Below are 26,102 nucleotides of genomic sequence, written 5' to 3' on the forward strand. Positions count from 1 at the left end.
CGGCCATCCCACGCTAATGCTGGTGAAATGTCCCTTGTGATCCACCAGTGCTTGCAGCACCATTGAAAAGTACCCCTTTCAGTTCATGTACTGGCTGCCTTGGCGATCCGGTCCTAAGATAGGGATATGGGTTCTGTCTATCGCCCCACCACAGTTTGGGAAATATGCAGGTCATAGTGGATGGCTTTGCTCCAGTGGGATTCCCTGAGTTACTACCCTTGATAGCAGCAGCTCAGCGATTGCGTTGGCTACTTGGATCACAGCAGCCCCCACAGTAGATTTACCCACTCCAATTGATTCCTGACTGACCAATAGCTGTCTGGCGTTGCAAGCTTCCAGAAGGATTTTGCCACTCACTTGTGAACTGTGAGGGCTGCTCTCATCTTGGTATTCTTGCACTTCAGGGCAGGGGAAAGCAAGTCACAAAGTTCCATGAAAGTGCCCTTACGCACGCGAAAGTTTCGCAGCAACTGGGAATCATTCCAGACCTGCAATACTATGCAGTCCCACCAGTCTGTTTTTGTTTCACGGGCCCAGAATTGGTGTTCCATGGCATGAGCCTGCCCCACTGCCACCAGGATGGCCAAATTGCCGGGGCCCGTGCTTTGAGAGAAGTCTGTGTCCATGTCCTCATCACTCTCGTCACCGTGCTGCTGTTGCCTCCTCGCCTGCTTTTGCAGGTTCTGGTTCTGCACATACTGCATGATAATGCGCAAGGTGTTTACAATGCTCATAACTGCCACAGTGATCTGAGCGGGCTCCATGCTTGCCGTGGTATGGTGTCTGCAGAAGAGCAGGACAGCAGAGTTGCAGCGGTAGCGGTGGTTAGATGACCAGTTTTGCAGACCTACTGCACCGTCTGCTGCCAGGACACAACAGCTGAGCGGGCTGCACGCTTGCCATGGTATGGCGAGACAAGAGCAGCCGAGCAGTTGCAGTGGAATCGGCCCTGCAAGACCACCAGGAGAGCAGAATGGCAGCAGAAGCGGTGGATGAGTATGGTCATATAGAGGACCTCCGAGGTGGATTCATAGCATCGGGAGAGCAGAGTGGCAGTGGCAGCGGAAGCGGTTGTTCGATTACGACGGTTTGCAGACCTACTACACTGTCTACTCAAAGCAGTATGGCGCCCGCAAGGAAAAAAGGTGTAAAACGATAGTCTGCCGTTGCTTTCACGGGGGGGGGGGGGGGGGGTGACTGATGACATGTACCCAAAACCACCCGCGACAATGTTTTTGCCCCATCAGGCATTGGTAGCTTAACCCAGCATTCCAATGGGCGGCAGAGACTGCGGGAACTGTGGGATAGCTACCCACAGTGCAACGCTCCAAAAGTCGACGCTAGCCTCGGTACTGTGGACACACTCCGCTGACTTAATGCGCTTAGTCGGGACACACACAATCGACTGTATAAAATCGCTTTCTAAAAAATCAACTTCTATAAATTTGACCTAATTTTGTAGTGTAGACATGCCCTTAGACTAAGGAAACTTTGAATGCTTCATATAACATCATGTGAGATAGAAAGCAGAGATATGGGAGTTACTGTATGGAAAATAAGATTAACAAATACTTGCCTGGGCTGTTACACTTGAATCTGCACACAGAATTTAAATCATTAGATTTCTTGTACAGCAAGCTGGATCCAATTAGTATGCTACATGCTCTTAAGTTATACTTTGTATCTGGCAATGAATGGGACAGGGAGATTAATATAAAGAAATGACAAAGTACAAATTGAAATCGTTGTGAAAGCAGGTGAATTACGCTTGATATAGAGAATAGGAAGGTACCCCCACAACTACAATAGGTCAAATAATGATTTTTTTTTTAAACTCACTGACATCAGTTAACTTATTTTTTAAACACATAAAATGCATAAGATTAGTGTCAGCATACAATATTTCTACAAAGATAGCAAAAATAATTTATTTGGGCAGGTGGTCATTAAAAATATTCATTGTCTTGGTGATTATAAAGGAAGATGGAGAAACAGATGCCACAGACAAGTAGCCCATAGCATACAGAGGCATTACTCAGTGAGATTAGAATCACACCAGAACATGTGAGTGGTAAACTTCATGGTAAAACAGGGCATCCATCCAAGCCAAGAGTTTGCAGAACCCATTGAAACACATCCTCATCAGCAGCTTGTAAATCTCTCTGGTATCAGGAATCCTTCAGCAGGCAGCCTCTCTCCACAGTAACTTTTTTTCCTTTAGGCATCCCACCATTATTTTCAGTGGAATAGCCTTAGCATGAGTATCAAATATAAATAAGATGCCAGCTTTTTCTTCACCATGTCCTCCCATGCTGCTTTAACTCATCTATGCATGTGCAACTGTGGTATGTAACCTATCATTGAAACCAGCCTCTGTACCACATGGCTGGATGATAGCTAATGTAACTTTTTTTTTTTTTTTTTTTAAAAAGGATCCAGAGGCAATTCTGGCAATTACAGACTAGTAAGCTTTATTTCAGTAGTAAATAAACTGGTTGAAACTCTAAGAAAGCGCAGAATTATCAGACATAGTTGAACATGATTTCCTGGAGAAGAGTCAACATGGATTCTGTACGGGGAAAATCACACCTCATTCATATATTAGAATTCTTTGAGGAGGGCAATCCATTGAATACAGTGTACTTGGACTTTCAAAAAGCCTTTAATCAGGTCCCCCACCAAAGGCTCTTAACCAAAGTAGGCAGTGATGGGATAAGAGGGAAGATCCTCCAATGGATCAGTAACTGATGGAAAGATAGGAAACAAACGGTACAAATAAAATGGTCAGTTTTCACACTGAAGAGAAATAAATAGTGTCCCCCAGAAATCGGTATTGGGACCAGTGCAAGATAGAAAAAGAGGTAAACAGTGAGGTGACAATACAGAATTACTTGAGCGTTAAATCCAAAACCAACTGCGAAGACTTACAAAGGGAATCTCACAAAATGGCAGCTACAATTCAATGTTGATGAATGTAATGCACATGGAAAACATCATCCCAACGATACAATCAACGTAATAGGGTCTAAATTAGCCATTACCATTCAATAAAGTGATCTTGGAGGTATCATGGATAGTTCTTTGAAAACATTCACTCAATGTACAGGAACAGTCAAAAAAGCTAACAATGTTAGGAAACGGATCAATAAGAGGACAGTAAATATCATGCCATTCTATAAAGCCATGGTACAACCACCCCAGGAATACCGCATGCAGTTCTGGTCGCCCCATCTCAAAAAAAGATATTGGAAATGGAAAAGGTACAGAGAAGGGCAACAAAAATTATTAGGCAACTGATGAAATAACTACCATATGAGGAAAGATTAAAGACTGGGGCTGTTCAGCTTGGATAAAAGATGGGGGGGGGGGGGAAGGGGGAGATAAGACAGATGTCTATAAAACCATGAAAGGTGTGGAGTAAAAAAAAATGCATGTATCCAACCTTCTTTTTATTTAAAGCAGTCTTTATTTCATCTCTCCTGTTCAATTTTGAAATCTATAAGGCTTGTATTATTTTGTATACTGCTGAGAACAACACACACAAACCCCACTTCACAGGAAAACATTCAGAAGTCCCTATATCCCTGCTGAAGTAATAGTAAAACCTCCATGTTAAAAATGTAAGGGATTCGATAATCAAGTGAGATTCTTCTGAATAGCTTGCCCCGTAGTGGCTTGTGTCTCAGTTTACCATATTGGTGGAGTTTACCATTTGAATTAAATGAAACCAGTAAACGCCAAATGATTTTGCTTATGGTTGAGGTGTAACATTGCTCTAGTTTGGTAATCAATTTCAGGCTCCCATCTAGATATGTTCATCTTGTAATTCATACACCTAGACAAAGGTTCATTTCTGGATCAGTAGGTCAGCAACATGTGAAATGTAATCCACACATGATCCAGCTACTGAGTAATTTATATTCTCAGTAGATACATCTGACTGCCCACCTTTTGGTTTCAGTTGTAAATTGTTCAGGTTTGTAATTTATCATGTAGCTTAGGTTTGCTGTCTATTGAGTTGATCTGGTTACTAATTAAGTGTTCCATTCAAGGGCAAGAATGAGTCAGCCCTGGCCTCTCTTCCCTTTTCATTTTTAAACACACATGCTAAGATACCTTCCACCCCTATGTAACAAGAAATCAAAAGGGAGAAAACCAGATAAACTGAAGTATGGTCAAAATGGTTACCTCACCCAGGGCAAATGCATCCAGCTGTCTTTTCTAGTGTTCCCATAAATGTAAATACTATGGAAAGGTAGTTACAGCTAAATAAAAGCCATTCCTGGAATAGATGTTAGCCATACTTGTAAATGGGACAAAGTCACGGAGTTGTTGCAGAAAAGTCAAAAGTATCACAAACAGATGGGTGAACTGACTGGTTGAGGAGGCTTTCATGATACACAAATAACCTATTCTATAAATAGGAAGCTCCACAAATGTTGAAAAATAAGTATTATTTCCTGATGTGCCAAGATAAAGAAGGGCATATTGCTTTTGAAAGAAGTGTAATTGTGTATTTAAGTTTCTGCAGGACATTAGGGAGGGATATTGGGCAACTCCCGCTTCCTTGCTTCACTCTGCCTTAATAGGATAAAATATATTCACAGATGCAGACATATCTACATCTTTCAATGTAAGTGACACACAACTCTTACAGAATACAATGGTAGAGATCAACCTCAGGACCCTAGAACAATGACCATGTGATTACTTTTCATCTGGCATAATGAGCTTAGAAAGACATTTGTAGAACTGAAATTTCAGTTTTTAGTTATTCTGAGCAACTCAAAATCAGACTTGCTCATCACTATCCCAGGCACGAAGGATACGAAAATATTGTGCAGTTGTTTTATGGCTTAATATCAATACTAAAACTCCATTTTATATTTGAAGCCAGCTTTATTATGCTGCATTTTCCCCCATTCTGTTTCTAGGGGCATTAGTTTAATTGAACATTTCAGGTACATACTTGGGGTGGGAAGGCTCCGACACAAGTTTCAGAACTCAGAAATGGAATAATGTTAAAGCATAAAGCACAATATTTTAGGATGTCAAAAGGAATTTAAAAATTAAGTTGTACTGTACAGTTCTAATAGTAGCAAACATTAACCCTTGGCACAAATGTAAGAAAGGTAAACATATTTCAGTACAAAATAGTGTAGGAAACTTAAAAAAAAAGTTCACAGGAAATCAAGGTGGGGGAAAGTTTTCCAACAAACAGCAGCATTTTCTTCACATTTTCTACCATTTGTGCAAATGCAGCATTAAGAAAACACCTTTATTTACAAAACAGAGGTAAGGAGACAGAAGTTAAAGCTCCACTTCCTTTCTTTTGTGACCTTTGCATCCTTCCAGATTCAGCAGTGTTCCATTGCCATAAAAAAAAATGAGGTTTTGGTTAATCACAGAAGAGATCTGAGTGTTAAGCTCATGCATTAGTGCTAACATGCAACTCATGCTAGGGTTGTCAGCTTGTCAATTAAATCATCAACAGTGTACACAAGAAGTTTCATGTCATCCTTCTCACTCATTCGGTGCTGACCAACTTTGCGGAGGATCACATCCACATCTGTGCTGACAACATGATCTGCAATTTGCATGGATACCTGCCATGGGACATCTTCATCCTTCATGCCATGGATAAGTTTTATAGGGCAGGTTATAGGAATAGGATTGCTCAAGAGACAGTGGTTTTCTGCTTCTTTAATGAACTCGTATGACAAACAATAAAACCCCTCCTCGTTGTGTTTTGTTGGCAGCTTCCATTCACCCTTTTCTTCTATTTCTTTTTGGACCTATTTAGAAAAGAAAAGGCAAAAGAATATTCCAGACAAGTGTGATTCACTATTAAACAAGGCAACCAGACCCCTTAACTCTGTTTTTAGCACATTCCTAAGAGCAAAAAAAACCAAAAAACCCCAAACTCTTACAAACTTATCCTTACCAGTTGAAGTCAGAAGGAGGAAGAGGGGTGTATTTGACCCATTCCTGTAACCCCCCTGACATCTGCAGGAGGGAAACACCCACAGTGAGCCTCAGAAGCCGATCTGTATCTCCGTCCCACAAACTTCAGCTATTCAAGGCTCTCACACAGCAGCCTCTCAGCCATGACCCAGCCAAAAGACTCAGCAGCTCCTTACAACTGGTTTTAGTCCTGGTGAAGTCAACCAAGGCTCTGAAGAGTTCACTAACTGTCAATGAGTGAAATACTCATGGGGAATAGGGGTTTTTCTGGTCTCCAAAGGCTTGCCATGAGCTCTCTCCTCTATCACACCTCAGGAGCTCCACAGAAAGGGAGAGGTGGAAATATTACCTGATCTGCTTTCCCCCATCCGAAGACCTCTGCACCCTCCAATCTCAACTGACTTCCCCCAAGTCTCCAGAGGCTCAGGGCTTCATTCCTTTGGAACTCCCAAAGAAGTCACCAAGGAAGGGGACCCAATGAAGACAGGGGGCTACCAGTGGGGGGGAGGGGAGAGAGACATGATCTGAGCCCTTCCTTCCTTCCTGGGGAAATTCTTTGAGCATGCAGGAGTTAAGGCTCACAAAAAGAGACATTTAGGAAGCCCATCAAAACCAAACCCTCCCACCCCAAAGCTTTTTGGTGGACATTCCTTCCCTCCACCCTTGAGATCAGGTTATATTATAAGGTATCGCTAGCAAGAGCCAAAAAGCTACTACGCTGGAGTTCTGCACTCAGATGAATACTTCAATAATTACTGTGTCAAATTTGGAGCCCAAATCCAGTTGGTTTCAAATTATGCAGAAAAATCCTACTTCAACCCCAGATCTAACCTACCAAATTTAAGTCAGGTTCAATTGAAAGTTCATTTGCAACCTTAAGAGTAGTTGTCACAACTGTACCTGTATTCCCACTCTGTGCTCCAGCAAGGACACCCATTTTAGTCTCCCAGACCCTCAGCTGTTACCTCTTCCGTTGAGAGACCCATATCTCTCTTGCTCCTGATAGGGGTATTTCCAGGCTGCACAGCTCCCTGCCTACACTGTGAATTCCCCAGAAAGACAGACTACTTAAACAGGCCTGTGTCTGTGCTTTGCTTTTTCAGAGGCTATAAACAGTGTAATTGCCACAGTTACAAGTTACCACACAGCTTTTTCCTAAGCATGCACATTTACTCTTAAGATGAAAGCATTACAGAAGACCTATTAAAACAATAAAACCTACACGCAGGCTAATAAGCTTACCAGAGATCACCTCCAACTCCAAAGAGGGCTCTGGTAAGCTATCGGTCCTTGAAACCCCATCAGAGGGTGTGTGGTTTCAAGTTCAGACAAGCTTTTACTTTGAACAAGCACCCATAGGCATACACCTTTCTTTCACTTGTGTCTTCAGAGACCATGAAAAGGTAATCAGTCAGACAATGGGTCTCCCCTCAGGGCACAGTTTCAAAAAGGTTGGGGTAGGAACCTGCATTCACCTCCCCCCAGGTACTTCCTAGCAAACCCATTTAACTTGGTTTGTCCCCAAAGTTCCTTTTTGTCTGGCATATCGTTTGAAATAGTCCTTTGAAGCTTATTACACTTCTCTAGGGTTTACACTGGCCCCATATTCTTCCTCAAGAGATGTCACGTACAATCCCACAATAATACATCAACTTTGCATTCATGACACAAAGGATTCCAAAGCTATTTCAACTTAACACAGTAAGATCTTCCAAAGATATTGCAGGAAACTGCCTTATCTGTCACAGTAGTGTTGGTATATGAAGTTACTTTCTAGCCTTTGACATAGAATAGCTACACTTACCTCACTCTTTCCCTCCCCAACTCTTCGCTCAATCATCCTGCCTGTCATTCAGACCCATATCCCAGAAGTCATTTGACTCAGACTTCTCTCTAGGTCCTCAGTCAGGCTCTCCCTTTAGATCTTCTTTCTGCACATCTTTAAAAAACAACCTTCGTATCCATCCACGAAGCTAAGACTTATCCAAGCCCTAATCATCTCACGTCTCAATTACTGCAACATTCTTCCCTTTGGCCTTGACAAATGCCATTTTTCCCCATTCATATCCACTCAGAATGCTTCTTCAAATATCATTTTCTTAGTCTGCTGCTTTGACCACATCACCACTCTTTTCCCATGCCCCTCCCCCCCCCCCCCGCACCTCCCAGTTCCCTTTTCTCTATCAAATATGAGCTACATGTCTTCACTTTCAAGGCTCTTCACTGCTTATCTCCACCCTACTTATCTCTCATTCACTATTGAAATGTCAATTCCTGCCTCTGATCAGTTCATGTTACCAGCCTCAATGGGCCACTTGTTAAATTTTCAAACCAGCATCTTTTTGCTTTCTCCTTTGCTGCTCCTCATATATGGGAGGTGCTCCTGGTAATAAGTGCAGAGCTACCTACCTCTTATCCCCCTTCATAACCCTCCTCAGAACTCTTTGCCGTGATGCCTACAAAATCCTGACAATAGTTAGATTGCTGGTGTGATGAGACCACTGCCTATTATGCTGACCAATACTGTCTTTGTACTCCATCCATCTGATGTCTCTTTTTCTTATACTTAGATTTTAAGTTGCTTGGGGCAGGAATTATCTTTTTGTTTTGTGTTTGTACTGTGCCTAACACAATGAGTCCCTGGTCCACAATTAAGGCTCCTATATACGGTGGTTGTAACAAGTCTTCATTTTAACTAATTCTGACAATTTCACTCAGAAATTTCACTATTTTGCAGGCTGTTAACTCATCAACTCTTACAGTCCATTTAACCATACGACACGAAATGAAAAATTTTCGTAAAGGGATTTCACACCAGTAAGTTTTCAAAATTTGCAAAAACAGAACATTTAAAGCCATTAGCATTTACCTCAAGGGGAAGTTGTTTAAAAGTTGTTACAAGATAGTCTGCAGCGACAGCTACTCCGACTAAAGCAGCCACCTTTTCTGGACGAGCTATTGCTGCATGAAGCATAAGCCATCCACCTAAGCTGGATCCCACTAGAATCTTAAAATAAAATTTGAAAAAAACAAACAAACAAACAAAAAAAGTCAGTGATTTTTTTAATCTAAAATTTACTTTTTTTTTCTATTAAACCAAAATATTTTCAGTTTTGTTTAGCTACTTAACCCTGGGGCATAATCTTGCTGCCCTTAGCCAGCAGAACTGCTGTCATTTCCAGTGGGAATTTTGCCCGAATAAGCATCACAAGATCTGGCTTTTAACTACTGATTTTTTGTTCGGTGGGGCAAGTTATTGATTTTTCAGACTGACCCACCGTAAACAAAACGAGAACTGAAATGTAGTTGAGTGTCAAGTACTTTACTTTTTATTTTTCCAGCTGTGGAAGTGCTTTAACATTTGATGTTTCTTTCTTCTCATTAATAAAAGTCAGACAGACAAACACCACACAAAACAAGTTTTAACACATTACAATGGTTCTAATATTCACTCTGAGCTACATTAGAATTACTTAGTAGAACTCCCTCATTAATTTAAACTGAGCTGTATGTAGTATTTGAAAGCGTCCATTGCCGTGGTATCTATGCAATGGACAGCTTAACACTGACTTCTTGACTTTATTCTGTTTTGAACTAAAATGGTTTCTCCTCAAATTGTTTCATTACCTAACCTACTTTATTTTACATTTAGTGTTGTTCTACTATTGTAGAATAGTCCATTGCTATTAGCTTGTTGATCAGCACCTCCATCCCTGTGTAAGGTACTTCATGACTTACATGTTTTTGTTCCATTTGAAACAACTCAAACCAGAAATGACTATAAAGGTAATTCTTTTCTTTTTTATAGAAGATCATTCACAAGGACCGTTAAACTGTATTTCTGGCTATGTAATGCTTTAACTTGGGAGAACAGTTTCTGCTATATTTAAAAATAAAATATAACCTGTGGTCCATCTGTGAGTTCATCCAGTACAGACAAAACATCCTTCCTCCACTTTCCAACCGTACACTCTTGAAGATTACCATCCGAACTTCCACATCCTGTATAATCAAATCTGCAAGTTAACAGTCAAGATAAAAATTTAATATTACTTACAAAACAAGCTGCATCAGACAGTACCTACACAGAACAGGAACAATACTCTTGACTATTAATCAGAATTAAACAATTGCAATAAAGACAACATACCTCAATCATCGAGGTTTGCAGAAATTTCAGTTGAGAGAGAAAGTTACTCTCAGAGGTCAAATCATATACATAGGGATTTGCGAGCACGAGACAACTAGGAGATGCAGTGCACCCATGCACTAAACTAGCTCGTTAAATCTGCAAATCCAAATTTAACCTGGACATATGGACAGGACTGTCCTTGAAGAACGAGCCAAAGACGTACATGATTTTTTCATTTTTAGATTTTCAAGGCAAGCGTCTCCTTCATATATTATACATGGTTCATAAATGTGTTGTCTAGTACTAAGACTGTACATCCTTATTACATTCTGTACCTTCTTAAACAATGTTTCACCTGTACTATGCAACTCCTTTCACTAGTATACTCCTCTAAACCCACTCAAGATACTTGACCAATAGACACTAATCAGTATTCATAAGATTTAGCAGTGGAGACATCACAAATAGCATTCTATACGAGAGCTAAAACGAGAGCTGTTCTAAGGCCCAAATCCCGGGGCTCCAAGCAGGAGTCCACCAACACAGTGCCCCTTGCAGGATAGAATTTAAGCATGCAGTAACTATTTAATTTATATGTATTAACCATAATATAAGTGAAGATTTCCAATTTCAAAGACTTTTCATTTTTATTCTGATACTCTATTTCATGAAGCATATCACTCAGGTTAGAACAGCGATAATTACAATTTCAATGAGTCATGCAAGTGTGCTGAAAAATTCATTTTACTGATTTAAATAACCTCTGCATAGAAAAGATGAACATATCTCCGAAACAGATTGGCGGTGACACCATCACAAGAAGCAGATATTCTCTTATATTGCATGCTTTCAATCAAAATTTAACAGGCTGAAGTGGGGGAAGAATTTTCAGCATCTTAGACGTATTTTCACAGAATTCCTCATTCCTGGCTGCCATACTATAATACATGCTAGTTTCTCTAAACAATCTTCTTGACTGTACCTTACAAAGGCATGACCGAGAGATTTGCAGAAGTCCTCAAGTGCAACTGCTTTCTGCCCATTCATATTTGAATTAAGGCCTGGGAGGAAGACAACACCTGGGTTCTTGCCTTTTATCTTATTATAAGCTAGATTTGGACGATCAGGTCGACTAAGGAAACTGATTGATGACTTCTTTCTGCAAGCTTTAAAAAAACAAAACAAAAAAACAAAACAAAAAAAGGCATTTTATAAAGAAAATTATCATCAGAAATACTGAAGTACTTGTGGTAAGATACCAGAAAACATCAGAAATCATCTTGAAACAAAATATTTTAGTTTAAGTAAAATAGTCAATCACAACACAGTTTGGCAATTATGTTCAATACTATCTATTTGGACAATTTCAAATCTTCAGGGACCACACAGCTATCCGGATGAAAAAAGCAAGATGATATTCAAGTCATTCAATACTAACAGTTTCACTCTAATCAGAAACGTGATTGACTAACCCTTGCCAGTTTTTAAAAGGGTTTGCACACAACTGAACGTTACTGAATCTTGATTTGTTACTAAATTTCATATTTCCTCAATAAATTTAAACTAACCAGATAACTAAAGTTATTTATTTGTGCTTCCTTATTATTTGCCTCTCTGCTATTCTGAAGTAGGTTTTTCAAAACTAATCTTAAGAAGTGAAGTTATTATTTACATGGTACCATAGGTGTGGAACAAGCTACAATCAAAGGCAATCAATCCTCCACAGAGAACTACAAACCCAGACCATCTCCTGCCCAGAGTCCCACTGTAATCAATGTTAAACAGAATGGGGATAGGTTGGGAGAAGGTGAGAACAATGAAACAAGCTTTGGAATTTTCCAGCATAAGAAAACCAATACATGCAAGTAACATTACTGTACGGAGAGCCCAACAGACAGTCAATAAATAAAAGGTTAGTCAAACTTCAGTAGCGCAACGAACATCATCCCAGTAATGCCAACTTAGTCTGGAGACTACTGCTAGTTATTTTGTTCCTTTTCAATTGATTCTTCAATATTAATGGGGCAATCAGAAATTTGTATGGTAAAACAATTTTTTTCCCAAGACTCATAATTCCATCCTAAATTGATGCTACTTATACAGTCTCAACAGTATGTATCAACGAGGAAAAAAATCAAACACATTTTCCTCTTTTTTCAGCTTACTAATCAGAAAAACCAAGAAGTCTTAGAATTTCACGTATTGGAGTCTTGAACACCATGTTCTCAAGTTGCCCAATTTAAAAAAAAACAAAACAACAAAAACCTTAGAACTGACACTTGGTCTTCCTGTCACTTGTAGGTGTACAGACACTACTGTTTGAAACAACAGGCTTGAGAGTGGATACCAATGGGTTTTCATTGCTGAGTACAGCTCCTGTGAAATGTCGTTTTCTAAATTTGCTATTCGGTTCTTCATCCACATAACATAGGCTTCTATATCATATAAAAGAAGAAGCTGAAGGTGTGAAATTCTAGCATCTGAAAACAAGACACCAAATCTCTTTTACAGATGGATAAACATTGGGTTTTTTTTAAATTATTTAATTTAAACTAAAAAAAAATTCAAATTCATTTTCTAAAAATAAAACTATTTAAAATTAAATCTGAAATTGACAACCTATATTAAGGCCTAAACTTATTAAAATAACTTAAAATCATTTAAATTAAATACAAAAAAATTGTATTCAGCAGCACATGTTTGCTGCTGAAGTTTTAAAGAAAGTCAAACCACTGAACTGGTGGGAGTCACTGGCTAAGCACCTGGAATCAGCGTTTGTTGAAGGGCTAAACCAGCTTTTGACAGCGGTAGCCTCTTCTGCCACTATAGAGACAATATGTTCTTCATTTCAATATATCCAATTAGTTCAGTTCAGTGACTAGTTCCTTCATATAGTTTAAAATAAATAAATAAAAAAAATCAACTGGGAGTTGAAAAAACAGCAACGCTTGTTTTCCCTCTTTCAATCTATGCATAAAACTAGTCGTAGATCTCGTTCTCTTATTAATTTTAAAATCTTGAAGGACATGTGGAGACCTGGAACAATAAGTTCCATTTCACCAAATTTAAATAACACTTGCTTTGCTTAACAAACATATTTATTTTAAATTAAAACATGTTGTGATAAACTTTTTTCTTATCCATCGTTCGTTTTCTAACATCATAAAGCTAAAAATTAACAAGTTCTATATAACTGCTTAAATGAGCGCATACAGATAGTGTGTGCTCGTGGTCAGCAAAAAAATATCAAGTTTAGTATAATGGCTATATTTAGGTGTAAATCAATGTGTTTGAATGGTTATCAACCAATGGAAAAAACCCAACCTTTTTATATGAAAAATAGATAAAATGTATAAATATAAAACACTATTAAAATCAAATGACTTAAATCAAGGTTTCTTGCTTGCTAATTTAAAGAATAATTAAGATCTGTGATTTAAAATCAATCCACCCTGCTTGAAGAAAAGAAATCATGTAAAAAGTTATAGAAAGTCTTCAGGCAACATTGCTGCTTGCTCTGCTACAGTTGTATTTGGTATTTGAGTCTGGCAAGGCCTAAAGCTATCCTGTGATTTATGGCTCAATCATAAAATGATTAATTTGGCAAAAGCAGCTTTTAGACATTGCTAGAAATATGACCCTCTGCAAAGTCTGATCAACCATGAGAGTCTGTGCTGATGAGGTAACAACTGTGATTAGGAGTTATTGTTTCATTATCTTTTCACACGTTATCTTGCTAGATACTTTTAGCAAAGGAGATCTATGGAAACTCTAGACATTCTCCTCTCTACCACCTGAGGTTCAGTAAAGGTCTTATTAAGCCAACTCACTTTTGTAAATCTCCTCTGGACTCAGTTACTTCAGTTCCAAAACCCCGTCACTACTAAAATCATTTAATAACATCAATGGACACACTATCTAGTTATTATGCTAAACGCTAAAATGACAGTCACCTGTCTAGGCCGTTTACATAATTGATACAACAAAGATTGCCTGCATCATTTCCCGCCACTGGGCTTTTGATAGTGGCAGGTCTGCTTTGTGCGATCAGAAACAAAGTTTGGCGGACCCTTTCTATCACTCTGAACTTATCAATGGCCAGAAAAAATGCTTGCTATGTATTAATACTACTACTTTTTAAGCTAGATCCCTGAGTTGAGGGGTTTTATTTCAATCAATGTGTATTACAACCTCATGCCTTTTCTTCTGATTCCTCATATGAACTGAGCATGCTCAATGCTGGTCATTTTTCACATTCTCCTTTGTAATTTTAATATTCTGTATCAGTAAAGAACACAATTCAGATCCTTGGACTCCTTGGGAGCATTAAATTTTGAACAGTGATAGCCAAACACCTCATTTCAAATCCTTAAACCTTTCTAGAACCAACAATGAGCTGCTTGTAATTGACTATTCCATCTCATGGCACCTTAGCTAAGTTAACTGTATCTAATGGAAATAACTGTTCAATTACGTTAATTAAGTACAAATACTGACACACAAAATGATGCTTAATTTCAAATTTAAAAAAAGTATACCCCTCTACTAGCAACACTGTAGTTAGACAACCAACCTCTGAAAGGCAAGTTCAAGTACATTTATTGCTGTATGATGGATTTCATTCTCTGACTGAAGTTATCACTTATTTAAGAAGTTACAACAGCAGTTTTTTCTTGATTTAATTTCAAAATTAATAAAATGAAGCTCAGAAAAGCTTCAATGAAAAGACAGAATTGCCACAAGGGCTTTCTAAAAACTAAAATCCTTTATCATAAAAATGTTTCGGTATAAAAGGCTGGCTGAATATTAGAGAAAAATACTCAAGTAGTACAAACCGTCCCCAATGTTGAGAGATAGCACAGATGTACCAGTAAGTAAACAACAGTATGCTCCCATAAACTCACTGTCATTAGGCAATTTCAGTAAGTTGACAAATTTGCTGACTCAAAATGAAATGGTTATTTTTGGTGAAAATTTTACCAGATTAATCACAGATACAAAGGCAAAGTTAGTTTCTGGAGATACTGAAGAGTACATACCACTAACATCCTAAAAATATTTTGAAGTCACTGTCATACTTAGAGGAATCAACTTGTTGCCAAACAATTTTAAACTCAGACTGAAGCCAGTCTTCCCCATGAAGTCTCTTAATACAGTAGTTATCTTAATAACAATAAAACAATATTTTCAAGAGTCCCACTGCAGCTAGATAAAGCATCCTCCAACTAATACTGTAGAAGATATTTCTCCGTCTAGCAGAAAGAACCAATCCCAAACACAACAAGGAAAGTAACCGTTTGAGCTGCTGTTTAGAAGATGATCAAGTTACCAGCTAAATATAAAAGGCTTATGATTAATAGGTAGGGGAAAATTTCAGAGATTTAAAGCCGAATTTTCACGTCCTGTTCACTCAAAAGTGAGTGGAAACAAAAACAAAAAAAAGTCAATTTTTAAGTTCAAGAAATGCATTCTAATAAAGGGAACGCTCCCTAGGCCACAGGAATAGGTGTATTCTAAAGGAAGCAAATTTACTCCTGATGGGAGAAGCTTCCTGTGCAGCTCTAACCCCTTCTGGTTATTACTGGACATGGCAATGTTGAGTGAAATGGGGCTGTAGCATGGAGACTAGGGGCAGTTGCAAGAAACTCAAGGGTCCCCGCTCCAAAATGGTGATAAATCATGGACTTAACATTGTGTGTCTAGATATTGCAACAAAGATGAAAAAAGTGACAGACAGTTAAGAACAGGGATCTGGTTCTGATACCATTTTATTAAGTCATAATGACTCCATTACTAGGTATCCCAACCCTATATAATGGGAAGAATAGTTACTTTTCAGCAACTGATGAAATACTGACACAAAGAAACTGGTTCAGGACTGAGCTTCACCCGTAAAAGCAAGGAAACTGAGTGATCAGTTCCTCAGTGTCATTTAAATATAGTTCTCTAGTTTCAATGCCATCTTTAGAAAGCCCTTATGTACCTAAGATGACATGATGGACTATAATGATTCCTTGGAGCCTTTATTTATTGTACAGAACCAGGATGAAACCAGCATTTTAGCTGGAGTTGTTAGATTGATCTTTCAGATAAAGATGACCACATTTGTCATGTCAGCTAAAAAGCCTAAGCAAAAGTATCTGGTTTTCTCTCTCCACATACCATAAGAGCAAGAAACCTGTTATCAACAAGGATATGTGACAGGGGAGATACCGAATGCTGTACGTCTGAACTGAAGGCTGCATCTGGAATAACACGTGTGAAAATGCATAGCACAAAAGGCTACCAAATTTGCATGTCATTTCTGTCCAGTAGGATTCTGATAATTTATCATTCCTGCCCTCCTCCAAGCTTTTAAGATGAACACTACCACTATGAACAATGCTGCTTAAAATTCATGGTATACAGTGAAGAGTACTTTTAACATAAGTATCTCTCTGTTGTGGTTGTCTTTTTTTCCTGTCTGTTTTATTCTATTTCTGCTTGGAGGTACAATAACAATACATTTAATCTGTCAGAAGTGCATTTGCTCGGAAAAGAGTATACGGACACAATTTCTAATGACCACCTGCTAAAGAGGTACAGATTCCTCAATGTGTGATTTGGGGGATTTTTGCCCATACAGACACACAAATTGTTCTTATAGTTCATGTTGTCCCACTACTCACAAGTTACTGAGGTTTGAAAATTTCCACGGTCTTGCACATATTAGAACAGTTAAATTGGAGGGCCTAGTTAGGGTTAGACAAATCATCTACATCAGGGGTTTCTCAACCTTTTTCCTTCTGAGCCCCCGCAACATGCTATGAAAACTCCAGGGCCCAGCGGGTGGAAGGGCAGGCTTGGGGCTTTAGTGCTAGCCACTGGGCAAGGGGGCCCTCGGCATAGTTGATTTCTACTTTGGAAGGGAGCAACGCCTGCCGGGGCTTGGGCCAGCTCTGCACAGCAGGGCCCGGGGAAGGAGCACCACCTTCACTCCCAGACTCACCTCAGCCCACCTTGTCTGGGTTGCAGGGGGCATGCATCCAAAAATTATAACTTGGAGGAGGGGGAGGGAGGGGAGCGCTCAGCTCAAAAAGTTTGAAAACCAATCATGGTGCAGGGAGAGGAGAAGCTAGGGGCAGTATGCAGACACGGGGGTAGCTCAGGGTGCATTCAGGGAGTAGCTAGGGGCTATGTGCCGGGAAGGTTGCGGTCACTGCTCCACAAGGACTCTGGCCAACCTAGAGCCGTGTCCCCCCACCTGGGCAGCTCTTACTGGCTGCAGGAGCAGCTCCCAACCCCCTTTGACTGAGAAGCAGCCACAGCCCCGAGCAGCAGCAGGAGATGACAGGGGAGCGCTGTGGCTGCCCACCCTATGGCACTGCCTGGCTCCCCACCTCCAACCCGGCCAGGAAGCAGGGCCTGTGGGGGAGGAGGGGTGGTGGGGAGTAGAGGTGGGGGTGTGGAACTGCCCCAGGACTACTCTGCTCTGGCACTGCAGTTTGGGGGGGGGGGAGGGCGCAACATCCCTGGTACCCACCCCTCAACTCCCCTGATGGGCTTGGGGCTTATACCCCACAGGGCATCGGGACTCAGGGCTAGTAGATCCCCTGAACCTGACTCTCAGTCCCATAACGGGCCACATACCCCCAGCTGAGAACCACTGATTTCCACTACATAATTATAAACCAAGTCAGATTTTTATTGGTGTATTGAATAAATAATTGTTAGTTTAGTTAGAGGAACACATACAGGCACACTAATTCAAGATGGCCACACAAGGCTTTTCACTTTTGAAAACACAGACTAGGCTGAAGGCTTCAGTGCCATTCAGCTTGATGCAAATTTATGGCTGAATTAGTTTTACACATTGGAGAGATTAAGAAAATGCTCATATACTGTATACTTCAAAAGACCTCATGGGTTTCTGTAATATTTAAAATTAAATCCACTTTTTAGCAGCTTTTCAGTTGTCAACGAAGCAAAGTCATTTGGGAACATTTCCCCTCCTATATATGATCTGTGAAATGCTAAGGTGAGTCTGAACCTTTTGACATATTAGCTCAGATTCTTAAAGCTATGTCATAAGCACTATATAATATTGACACATTAATAATTTCCAGTGACCAACCTTTCACTAATGAAAAACGAATGCATACCTAAATAAAATCTGCTGGGCCTCTATAATATTAATTCAAGGTTGACCTAGTGATGTAGTTCAGTAGATACAGAAATGCTAGGCATTAAAACAAGTGGGCCTTGACAGTATCACACCACAGAACTGTCCTGCAGCAACTAAGATCTAGCCTCCTGTTACCCTAAAGGCTATGTTCACAACATCTCCTTTTTACTTACACATGTGCACAATTATAACTTGCAACAGATACACTATGTTGATAAGTAAGACAGTAAATATTGATCATTGCTCTTTAAAGCTGCTATAGTACTTTGAAGCAAAAAGTTAGTCAGTCATGTTTGAAGAATTGTTTTTTAAAAAAGGTTACTATCACAATGAAAAGCAAAAAAAACCCTCTATACTTTTTCAGTTCACACAGTGCATTTAACAGCATTGTCTGTAGTCTGGTATATTACCTTGTTCTGTAGTCGAAGGGGTTGTTTGCACACCAAAGAATTAAAAAGAAGAGACAGTACAAGCTAAAAAAAAAAAAAAAAAAATCTAGTGCTATTCTGGGCAGACAGAGAACCTCAAAGCAATGTTCCTCCCTCCATCAGTATTTTTTTAAATTGGCCCTGAACCTACAATCTGATCCACCCAAGCAGGCAGATGCCTGAAAATTTGGAAAGCTAATCTGGGTTTATCAATTTCTGTACAGCAACTTCTATGTTCTCAACAACTCATTCAACTCAGCACAAACACAGAGGAAAAAAAAAAAAAAAAAGGATCTTTGGGATACAAAACACTGTTCATGGTAAATAGCTTTGAATATATATAGTTACTACACCTTGAGCCCTTTTTGTCATGACTCCTCCCCTTTACTTTCCTCAAAAGTTGCCCTGACAAATAGTTATGAGATGACAACACATGAACCATGTAATTCATACTTTATATACGGCTTTTATAAGTGCTTCAAATTATACAACACAAAGTAGAAATGACTGCAATTCAAAGGTGAAAAGTGGTAAACAGTCAGTATATAGCACAAACTTATCTATGGGAAAGGAGTGTATAAAACAGGGGAGAGGAAAGGAAAGAATTTTGGCCAAAGGAACATTCCGGTACTCTTACACTCCTTGTCCATACAGTGCTAGAAAAATTGCACCACTTTAACTATACTAGTATGGTTTAGCAGTATAAGTGGGGATGCAGTTACCTCAGTACAAAAGGTGTTTGTATTGGTATTGATAGTACCATGTGGAAAGGGGAATAACTACCAGTAAAAGAGATAAATTTGTTCGCAGTTACTGTACATTTTGTAGCTCCAGTTTAAGTGGTATATAACAAATTATTCAAAAATCAAGTTCTCTACAGCCTCTATATCTAACAGGCTCACAGACCGATTTTGCTAAACTGGTTCAGAACTCCGATTCTGCTGAAACAATATGGCTGGATTGCACAGACTAAATTATATTTCAACCGATTTCAGAAACAGTTATACAGGTAACACTCTACCGATGGGTTTCAGAGTAGCAGCCATGTTAGTCTGTATTCGCAAAAAGAAAAGGAGTACTTAATAAATTTGTTAGTCTCTAAGGTGCCACAAGTACTCCTTTTCTTTTTACTCTACTGATGTTGGCTAGATAAATAATTGCACTTAAATGTGAGTTCTGAATTAAATTTAGCTAACTTCAGTTGAGAACAATGTAATTGGGTCTGTCTGTACAGCCTGGTGATAATACTTAAGTAGTAAATAAGCTAAGTCTGTTTCAGATAATTTTGGTGCCATTTTCCTGGAATGACAGATTTGATATATCTCAAGAAATACTCCGTGAACAACTTAACATTTCCCCTTTATTGTTTTATTGCAAGGGCTTGCACACTTCGTTTCAGTGAAGGCATGGACAAAAGCTTCATAAGGGCTCAAGGCTGCTTTTAATATTTATTAAAGCAATCTACAGTCAGCTGTAACCAGCATACAGTGTCTTAGGGGAAGTCTACTCAGATCAAGGTGGAGCATCAAAGGCGGTGGGAAGGCATGGTAAGCCTCGCCACACCATGAACAGATGACAAGGCAATGGCAGAATGGGTCAGACCCTAGCTACATGTCAAAAGAACAGGGTTTAAAAAACAAAAACAAAAACACAACTAGATAAGTTCATGGAGAATAGGTTCATCAATGACTATTAGCAAGGATGGGCAGGACTGGTGTCTCTAGCCTCTATTTGACAGAAGCTTATAATGGATGACAGGGGATGGATCACTTGATAATCGCCTGTTCTGTTCATTCCCTCTGGGGCACTTGGTCTTGGTCACCATTGGAAGACAGGATGCTGGGCTAGATGAACCTTTGGTCTGACCCAGTATGGCCGTTCTTATGTTATGTTCTTATATTCTTAAGGCAGGGTGAAGCATTCGCCAAGCTGAGACCTTCCTCATGAGCCCTCCAGCCCTGACATCCCCACCATGCAGCAGCCTGAGAAAGAGCTACGCTTCTGAAAAAGGACACGACACGTATGTATGCCCCTAGAACACCCAGCACGGGGGTCCACAAGAAGATCGAGATTAGGGTTGCCACCTCTGAGGTGCCACACGCCAGGGCACCCAGGATGACCCTGGAACCCGGGGCAGCTAGCAGTGTGGGCCTAGCACTCCAGACTCCCTCAGGCAGTTACTTCGAGAAAAGAAGCGCTCCTGGGAAAAGCCCGACGGGGGGGCAACCCTAGTCTTGACACCAGGGCAAGAAGAACAAGTGACATCCAACCCTGGAGGGCCGAAGGGTGGTAGGGCTCCCCTCCCCCCTAAACAGCAGAGGGGGAGGGGGGAGGGTCACAGGGATCACGTGCTGACAAAGCTCCTCTAAAGGACCCAGGCCCCCTCCCCGCCCGCGGGCGGGACTCACGTCACAGCAGAGCGCGCCCAGGCCCCGCCCCCCTGAGCCGGGCTGGGCGCAGGTAACGGCCTGGCCCCGCGCTTACCCGCAGACCGCAGCAGCAGCAGCGAGGCGCGGCCGGCCCCGGACCCCGCGCATCGGGCAGCGGCCCTGCCCCAGGTCAGTCCCCGCAACCACAGCGCCCAGACCCCGCCGCCCGCCGCTGCCATGGCCCGCCCTCGTCGTTTCCCGGTAGCGCGGGGAAGAACTGAGCATGCGCCGTTGCGTTCCCAGCTGAGCGGGTGCCCTCCAACGAGATACAGACGCTGCGTCGGCGCTTAAAAACCAGACTACGAGAAAGTGCGCAGGCGCTTGCGCGTGACCAAAACAGAGGGAGGACTGCGCAGGCTCCTCCTCCTGGAGGCGGACAGGGAAGGGGGAGTACGCATGCGCCTTGAGGCCGAGCCAGGGACGCTGACTCATTGGTCCCCTGGGGAGGGAGGGATCCTCATTCCTCGGAGGTGCAGGCGCCAATCAGCGCCAGGGAGAGCTTGGGCCAGCCCCAGGCAGGGGGAGTCCTGCCGTGCCCGGGGGAGGCGGGGCATATGCCTCGTTCCCAGCAGAACAAACCGCCTCCCCCGCCAGGTTGCCAACGTTCTAATGGCAGAAAACGGAACGCCCTGCCCCCCCCCGGCCCCCCCTCACTTTGCAGCGGGCGGGGGAGTTGGGGCGCAGGCTCCAGCTGGGGGAATGGGCTCCGGGGTGGGGCTGAGGATGAGGGGTTTGGGAGGGGGCTCAGGACTGGGGCACGGGGTTGGGGGGCAAGAGGGGGGGTGAGGGTTCTTGCTGGAGGTGCAGGTTCTGGGATGGGTCCCGGGGATGAGGCGTTTGGGGTGCAGGAGGAGGCTCTGGGCTAGGGCTGAGGGGATCAGAGGGCGGGAGGGGGCTCAGGGCTGGGGCAGGGGGCTGAAGCGTGAGCGAGGGTACAGGCTGTGGGCTTCAGGAATTGCTGACATCTATGTGGCTGCGGCTCCCAGGAAGCAGAGGGACTACTCGAGGGGCTCCATGCGCTGCCCCTGCCTGCAAGCGCCGCCCTGAGTGCCGGCTCCCCAGCTGGCCAGCGAAAGCTCTGGAGCTGCCACGCAGGGCTGGGGCAGTGCGCAAAGGCCCTCCGGCTGCCCCTCTACCGAGGAGTTGGAGGAATTGCCACTGCTTCCCAGGAGCCTTGTGGAGCTGCCGGGCCGGGAGCCTGCCTGGCCAGCTGCGGGCGGCCAACTGGATTTTTAATGGCCCGGTCAGCTGTGCCGACTGGAGCTGCCAGGGTCCCTTTTCAGGATTTATATAAAATAAAGGTGGTAGTTTTAGTCCAGCTTTTAGGCGTCCGCAGTACAAAACCCACCACTCTATATTTGCAACCTTATTGGGAGTCTCAGCAGATGAATCAAGGATTACATAGGTCATAGAGACTAAACTAACATCTTTTGCCTTCAGGTCAAGATCAAGCATGGGAAAAAACTTGAACTTCTGCTGTTCCTGTTCTGTGGATAAATAAAAATTAAGGGCTGGCAATTCACAATTCTCAGACTAAGGTTTATTACAAAAAGAAGGAAGGTTAATGAAAGATATGCATATGCGATGTAGGCAGGTAGTATTCTTCAAAAGATAGTTTTTAGGTACAACACACACATATACTATTTTCCACAGTTCTTTTATGGAAAAAATTATTGGATCATCAGATTTCAACTAATTTTTGCATTTGTCAACAATATTAAATATATGCAATGAAAATGATTATAGTGATAAGAAAAGCAAGACTGTTTCGTAATGAGAAATCAGGCCAATATTTAAAAATAAAAACAAGCATTTTTTAAAACATTTATTTAGAAGTCTTAATTGCATCATGCAGGATACAAAAATTATTATTATAAAACTTGTATAACCATACATAAAAGTAAAATTAAGGTACAATCACAGAAAAAAATATAATTATATAACTCAAAGCAACTATTTTCTGGTATTGGTTTTAAAATCATTAGATTACAAATTTCTTATAGCTGTAATCTGCACAGAAATTAAAGATAAAAATTACTCCTGGTGATAACAGTTCCATCTTTCCCGATTCATACTGTCAAATCTGTTGCACGTCAAAACGAATAAAATAATTCTAGAGCAATCATGTGACCTGTGCTACCACACCAAAAAAAAAAAAAAAATTTCATACCCATTCATGCCAGATATAGGATTTTAAAAGTGCAACATTTTCTGCAAGCATAAAGTATTCTGCTTTCAGATTTTCATTTGTTTAATCAAAAGCCACTTTCTTCTTTGCTTTTAGTGTGGTTTCTTTAATTAAATGAACAATATGGCACATTCAAATCCAGAATACTAAACTAAGGAACTGTTTGGAGATTTGCCTGAAGTCCAGGTTTCATTCAATAATAATTTATTTTTATATAATAATAGTCAAGGGCTAGAAAGCAGTTTTTAAATGGGAGAACATTTACAAGGAGCATACATTAAAAAATAGGTTTTTGCTGTGTTTGCTACTTAAAAGTTTGTATTTATATTACTGTTTTAATATGTGCTCTCACAACTTGCCTTTCTTTGTGCTCTACCCTATCATATGGCGAAATTCTACACCGATGTATACTTTGAACAGTCTCACTGTCAGAGGTCAATGGGAGTTTTCATGCAGACTTCAATTGGGCAAGGATTTCACCCATTGATTTCAGTGGGGTGTTCAATCAGCACATGTTAACTTTAGACTAGAATCATATCTATGGCAAGACTGAACTTCATACAACAGAAATTGTTACAGGAACCAGAGAGAGAATCAGTTCAATGCTTCCTGCAGAGAGAATGTAGAAAACGTATGGCAAAGTTAAGTTTGCTACTCTTGTCTCCATTCAGTTTTACCTTGTCAGAGAGACCACCTTTGTGAAGCTATTGCTTCTTTGTTGTGCTTTATGTAAATGACTTTATACATGCAGTTTGTACAACTGGTAATTTAAGTGTACAGAATACTGTTGCAATTGAATTATTAAAATTTAGGAAGAATTTTGGCATTGTTCCATTACACAAAGCTAAATCGCAGCTCACAATTTGAGTTCATTCTTTCACAGAAATCATGTAAATCTTTGGCTCTGTAGTAATATTTTAAAATACTAAGACAAGAAATACATGTATTGTAGGCTGGTGTGTTTGTTTTTTTCATATTTTTTATTTTTTTTTTATAAAATACGTAAGTAAAAATTTTTAAAAGCCATCTAATTATCTATAAATGTCAAATACTGCATATTAAAAATATATGCTATTATACCTTTCTGTTCCGTTACTAAAATGTTTGCATACCAATGAGCACACACAAACAATTCTGTAAACTGTTCAGTTTGTATTTTTGAAGACATCTTCTATATAGAATTTGTAAGAAATTACTACTGAATCAATATACCATACTTAAGTTGACTTGATTACCAATGTTAGAACACTATGACACTTTCAATAGCTTTAGTTCTTTTGCTACTATAATGATCAACTAAAAGAAACAAATAGTCTTACTTTCACTTGTGTGTATAAAATCTTTTGATTTTGAGAGTTTGTGTGCACATCATAGGGAGAATTCTTGTGACAGTTACCAATATTGTATATGGCTTTTCAAATTCACTTGCATATGGCTAAATTCATGAATAAGGTTATTGCAATATGCCTTGTGAATGACCTTTTGCACCATTTTATTATAACATGAAGTGGGTGTAGCCTTCTGCTCCCGTAACTATAACATCCATCCATATCCTCATGGCTTCTGGAGTTGGAGCAACCATGTAATATATTCGGTCATGAGTCTTAACACTGAAAGTGAGTAATGGGTTAGGACTCTAAAATAAAAAAGAAGCAGCAAAATCAGTTGTATGACATGAGAGCAGTTTACTGACAGTGAGTAAAATTCTGTACTTGGAGACTGTCAAGGAAAAAGCCAGTTGAGCAATGGCTACTTAACATCTCATCCTTAGTAACTCAGGATTTGCTCAACCCCATCTGCTACCTCTGCAAGAAACAGTTTGAGAGTACTCAGGCCTAATGCAGACACACTGTATGACTTACTCCTAAACTGAGCAGCAATATGTGAGACCAAACATTGCTTCATCTCTAAACCACAATTTCTCCCGTGCACCTGCTGCAGCAAGTGATCAGAAGTCATTTTAATTCTTAAAGTCCACTTCTTGAGGTTGGGTTGAAGCAGCTCACAGTCCTTCCAAAGTGCAGATGCTAGTCAGGGGTACTCCTCCCAGAGCTTCAAAATCAAATCAACTCCCATCTTGGGCTAGAAACACAACTACATCCCCTGATTTAGGTCACCTGTAGCTGCAGATCTAGTAACCTAGGATGAAATCTTGGTCCATTGAAGTCAATGGCATAACACCCATTGACTTCACTGGAGCCAATATTTCACCCCTAAAACACCATATTCAGGAAGAACCTCTGTGTATGTGCCAGCAGACGCATTTTCAGCATCTGGAACTGGTGGCTGATACGAAAGGCTCCATGTGGTCATCTCTCGCCTGCTGAGTCCTCCCTAATGCTGCCAGATACTCTACCACCATCTCTCTCTTTTGAGACCACATCACTTGCCAGGTGGACTACATCTCTTCTGTCTCTTAATAGCTTGTTTTATATATGGAACAAACAAAATTATGTATGAGACATACAAGATGGGTAAGGTAAGATCTGTTATTGGACCCAGTTCTGTTGGTGATGGAGACAAGCTTTCAAGCTTATACAAAGCTCCTCTTCAGGTCTGGGAAATGTACTCAACAGTGTCACTGCTAAATACAAGGTGGAACAGATCGTTTACCATAAATAGTTAACACATCTGCTCCACCTTGTATTTAGCTGAAACACTCTGAATATGTTTTCCAGACCTGAAGAGCTCTGTGTAAGCTGAAAAGCTTGCCTCTCTCACCAACAGAAGTTGGCGCAAAGAAAGATAATATCTCACTCACCTGGTCTCTCTAATATCGTGGGACTGACACGGCTAC

General features: G+C 40.8%; 2 protein-coding genes and 1 long non-coding RNA gene across 20 annotated transcripts in view; 1 reads left to right on the forward strand and 2 right to left on the reverse strand.

Moving 5' to 3' along the window:
* Positions 1–3,452: 3,452 nt before the first annotated feature.
* On the reverse strand, positions 3,453–21,415 carry ABHD10 (abhydrolase domain containing 10, depalmitoylase). Of its 3 annotated transcripts, XM_043538503.1 has the most exons (6): positions 21,173–21,415; positions 11,079–11,262; positions 9,869–9,980; positions 8,834–8,971; positions 5,945–6,006; positions 3,453–5,795 (listed from the first exon to the last, which is right to left on the reverse strand). In XM_043538503.1, exons 1-6 carry the CDS (start codon positions 21,294–21,296, stop codon positions 5,780–5,782), a joined length of 636 nt encoding a protein of 211 aa, XP_043394438.1. In that variant the 5' UTR covers positions 21,297–21,415; the 3' UTR covers positions 3,453–5,779. The 3 variants fall into 3 exon arrangements, with proteins under 3 accessions (XP_043394438.1, XP_007057603.2, XP_043394437.1); XM_007057541.4 differs by lacking the exon at positions 5,945–6,006 and having other exon boundaries at positions 21,173–21,414; XM_043538502.1 differs by lacking the exons at positions 5,945–6,006; positions 8,834–8,971 and having other exon boundaries at positions 21,173–21,399.
* On the forward strand, positions 21,294–23,303 carry LOC119566951. The gene is made up of 2 exons (XR_005226548.2): positions 21,294–21,426; positions 22,558–23,303. It is a non-coding gene; the product is annotated as an uncharacterized LOC119566951 (long non-coding RNA).
* Positions 23,087–26,102, reverse strand: part of PHLDB2 (pleckstrin homology like domain family B member 2) — a 113,235-nt gene continuing 110,219 nt past the window's right edge. For all 16 annotated transcript variants that reach the window (XM_043538488.1, XM_043538495.1, XM_043538490.1 and 13 more), the window contains one exon: positions 23,087–24,941. In XM_043538488.1, the coding sequence (XP_043394423.1) occupies positions 24,801–24,941 (141 nt within the window). In that variant the 3' untranslated portion in view covers positions 23,087–24,800. The remainder of the gene's footprint in view (positions 24,942–26,102) is intronic.

The sequence above is a fragment of the Chelonia mydas genome, chromosome 1 (genome assembly GCF_015237465.2).
Source record: "Chelonia mydas isolate rCheMyd1 chromosome 1, rCheMyd1.pri.v2, whole genome shotgun sequence".
Taxonomy (NCBI): Eukaryota; Metazoa; Chordata; order Testudines; family Cheloniidae; genus Chelonia; species Chelonia mydas.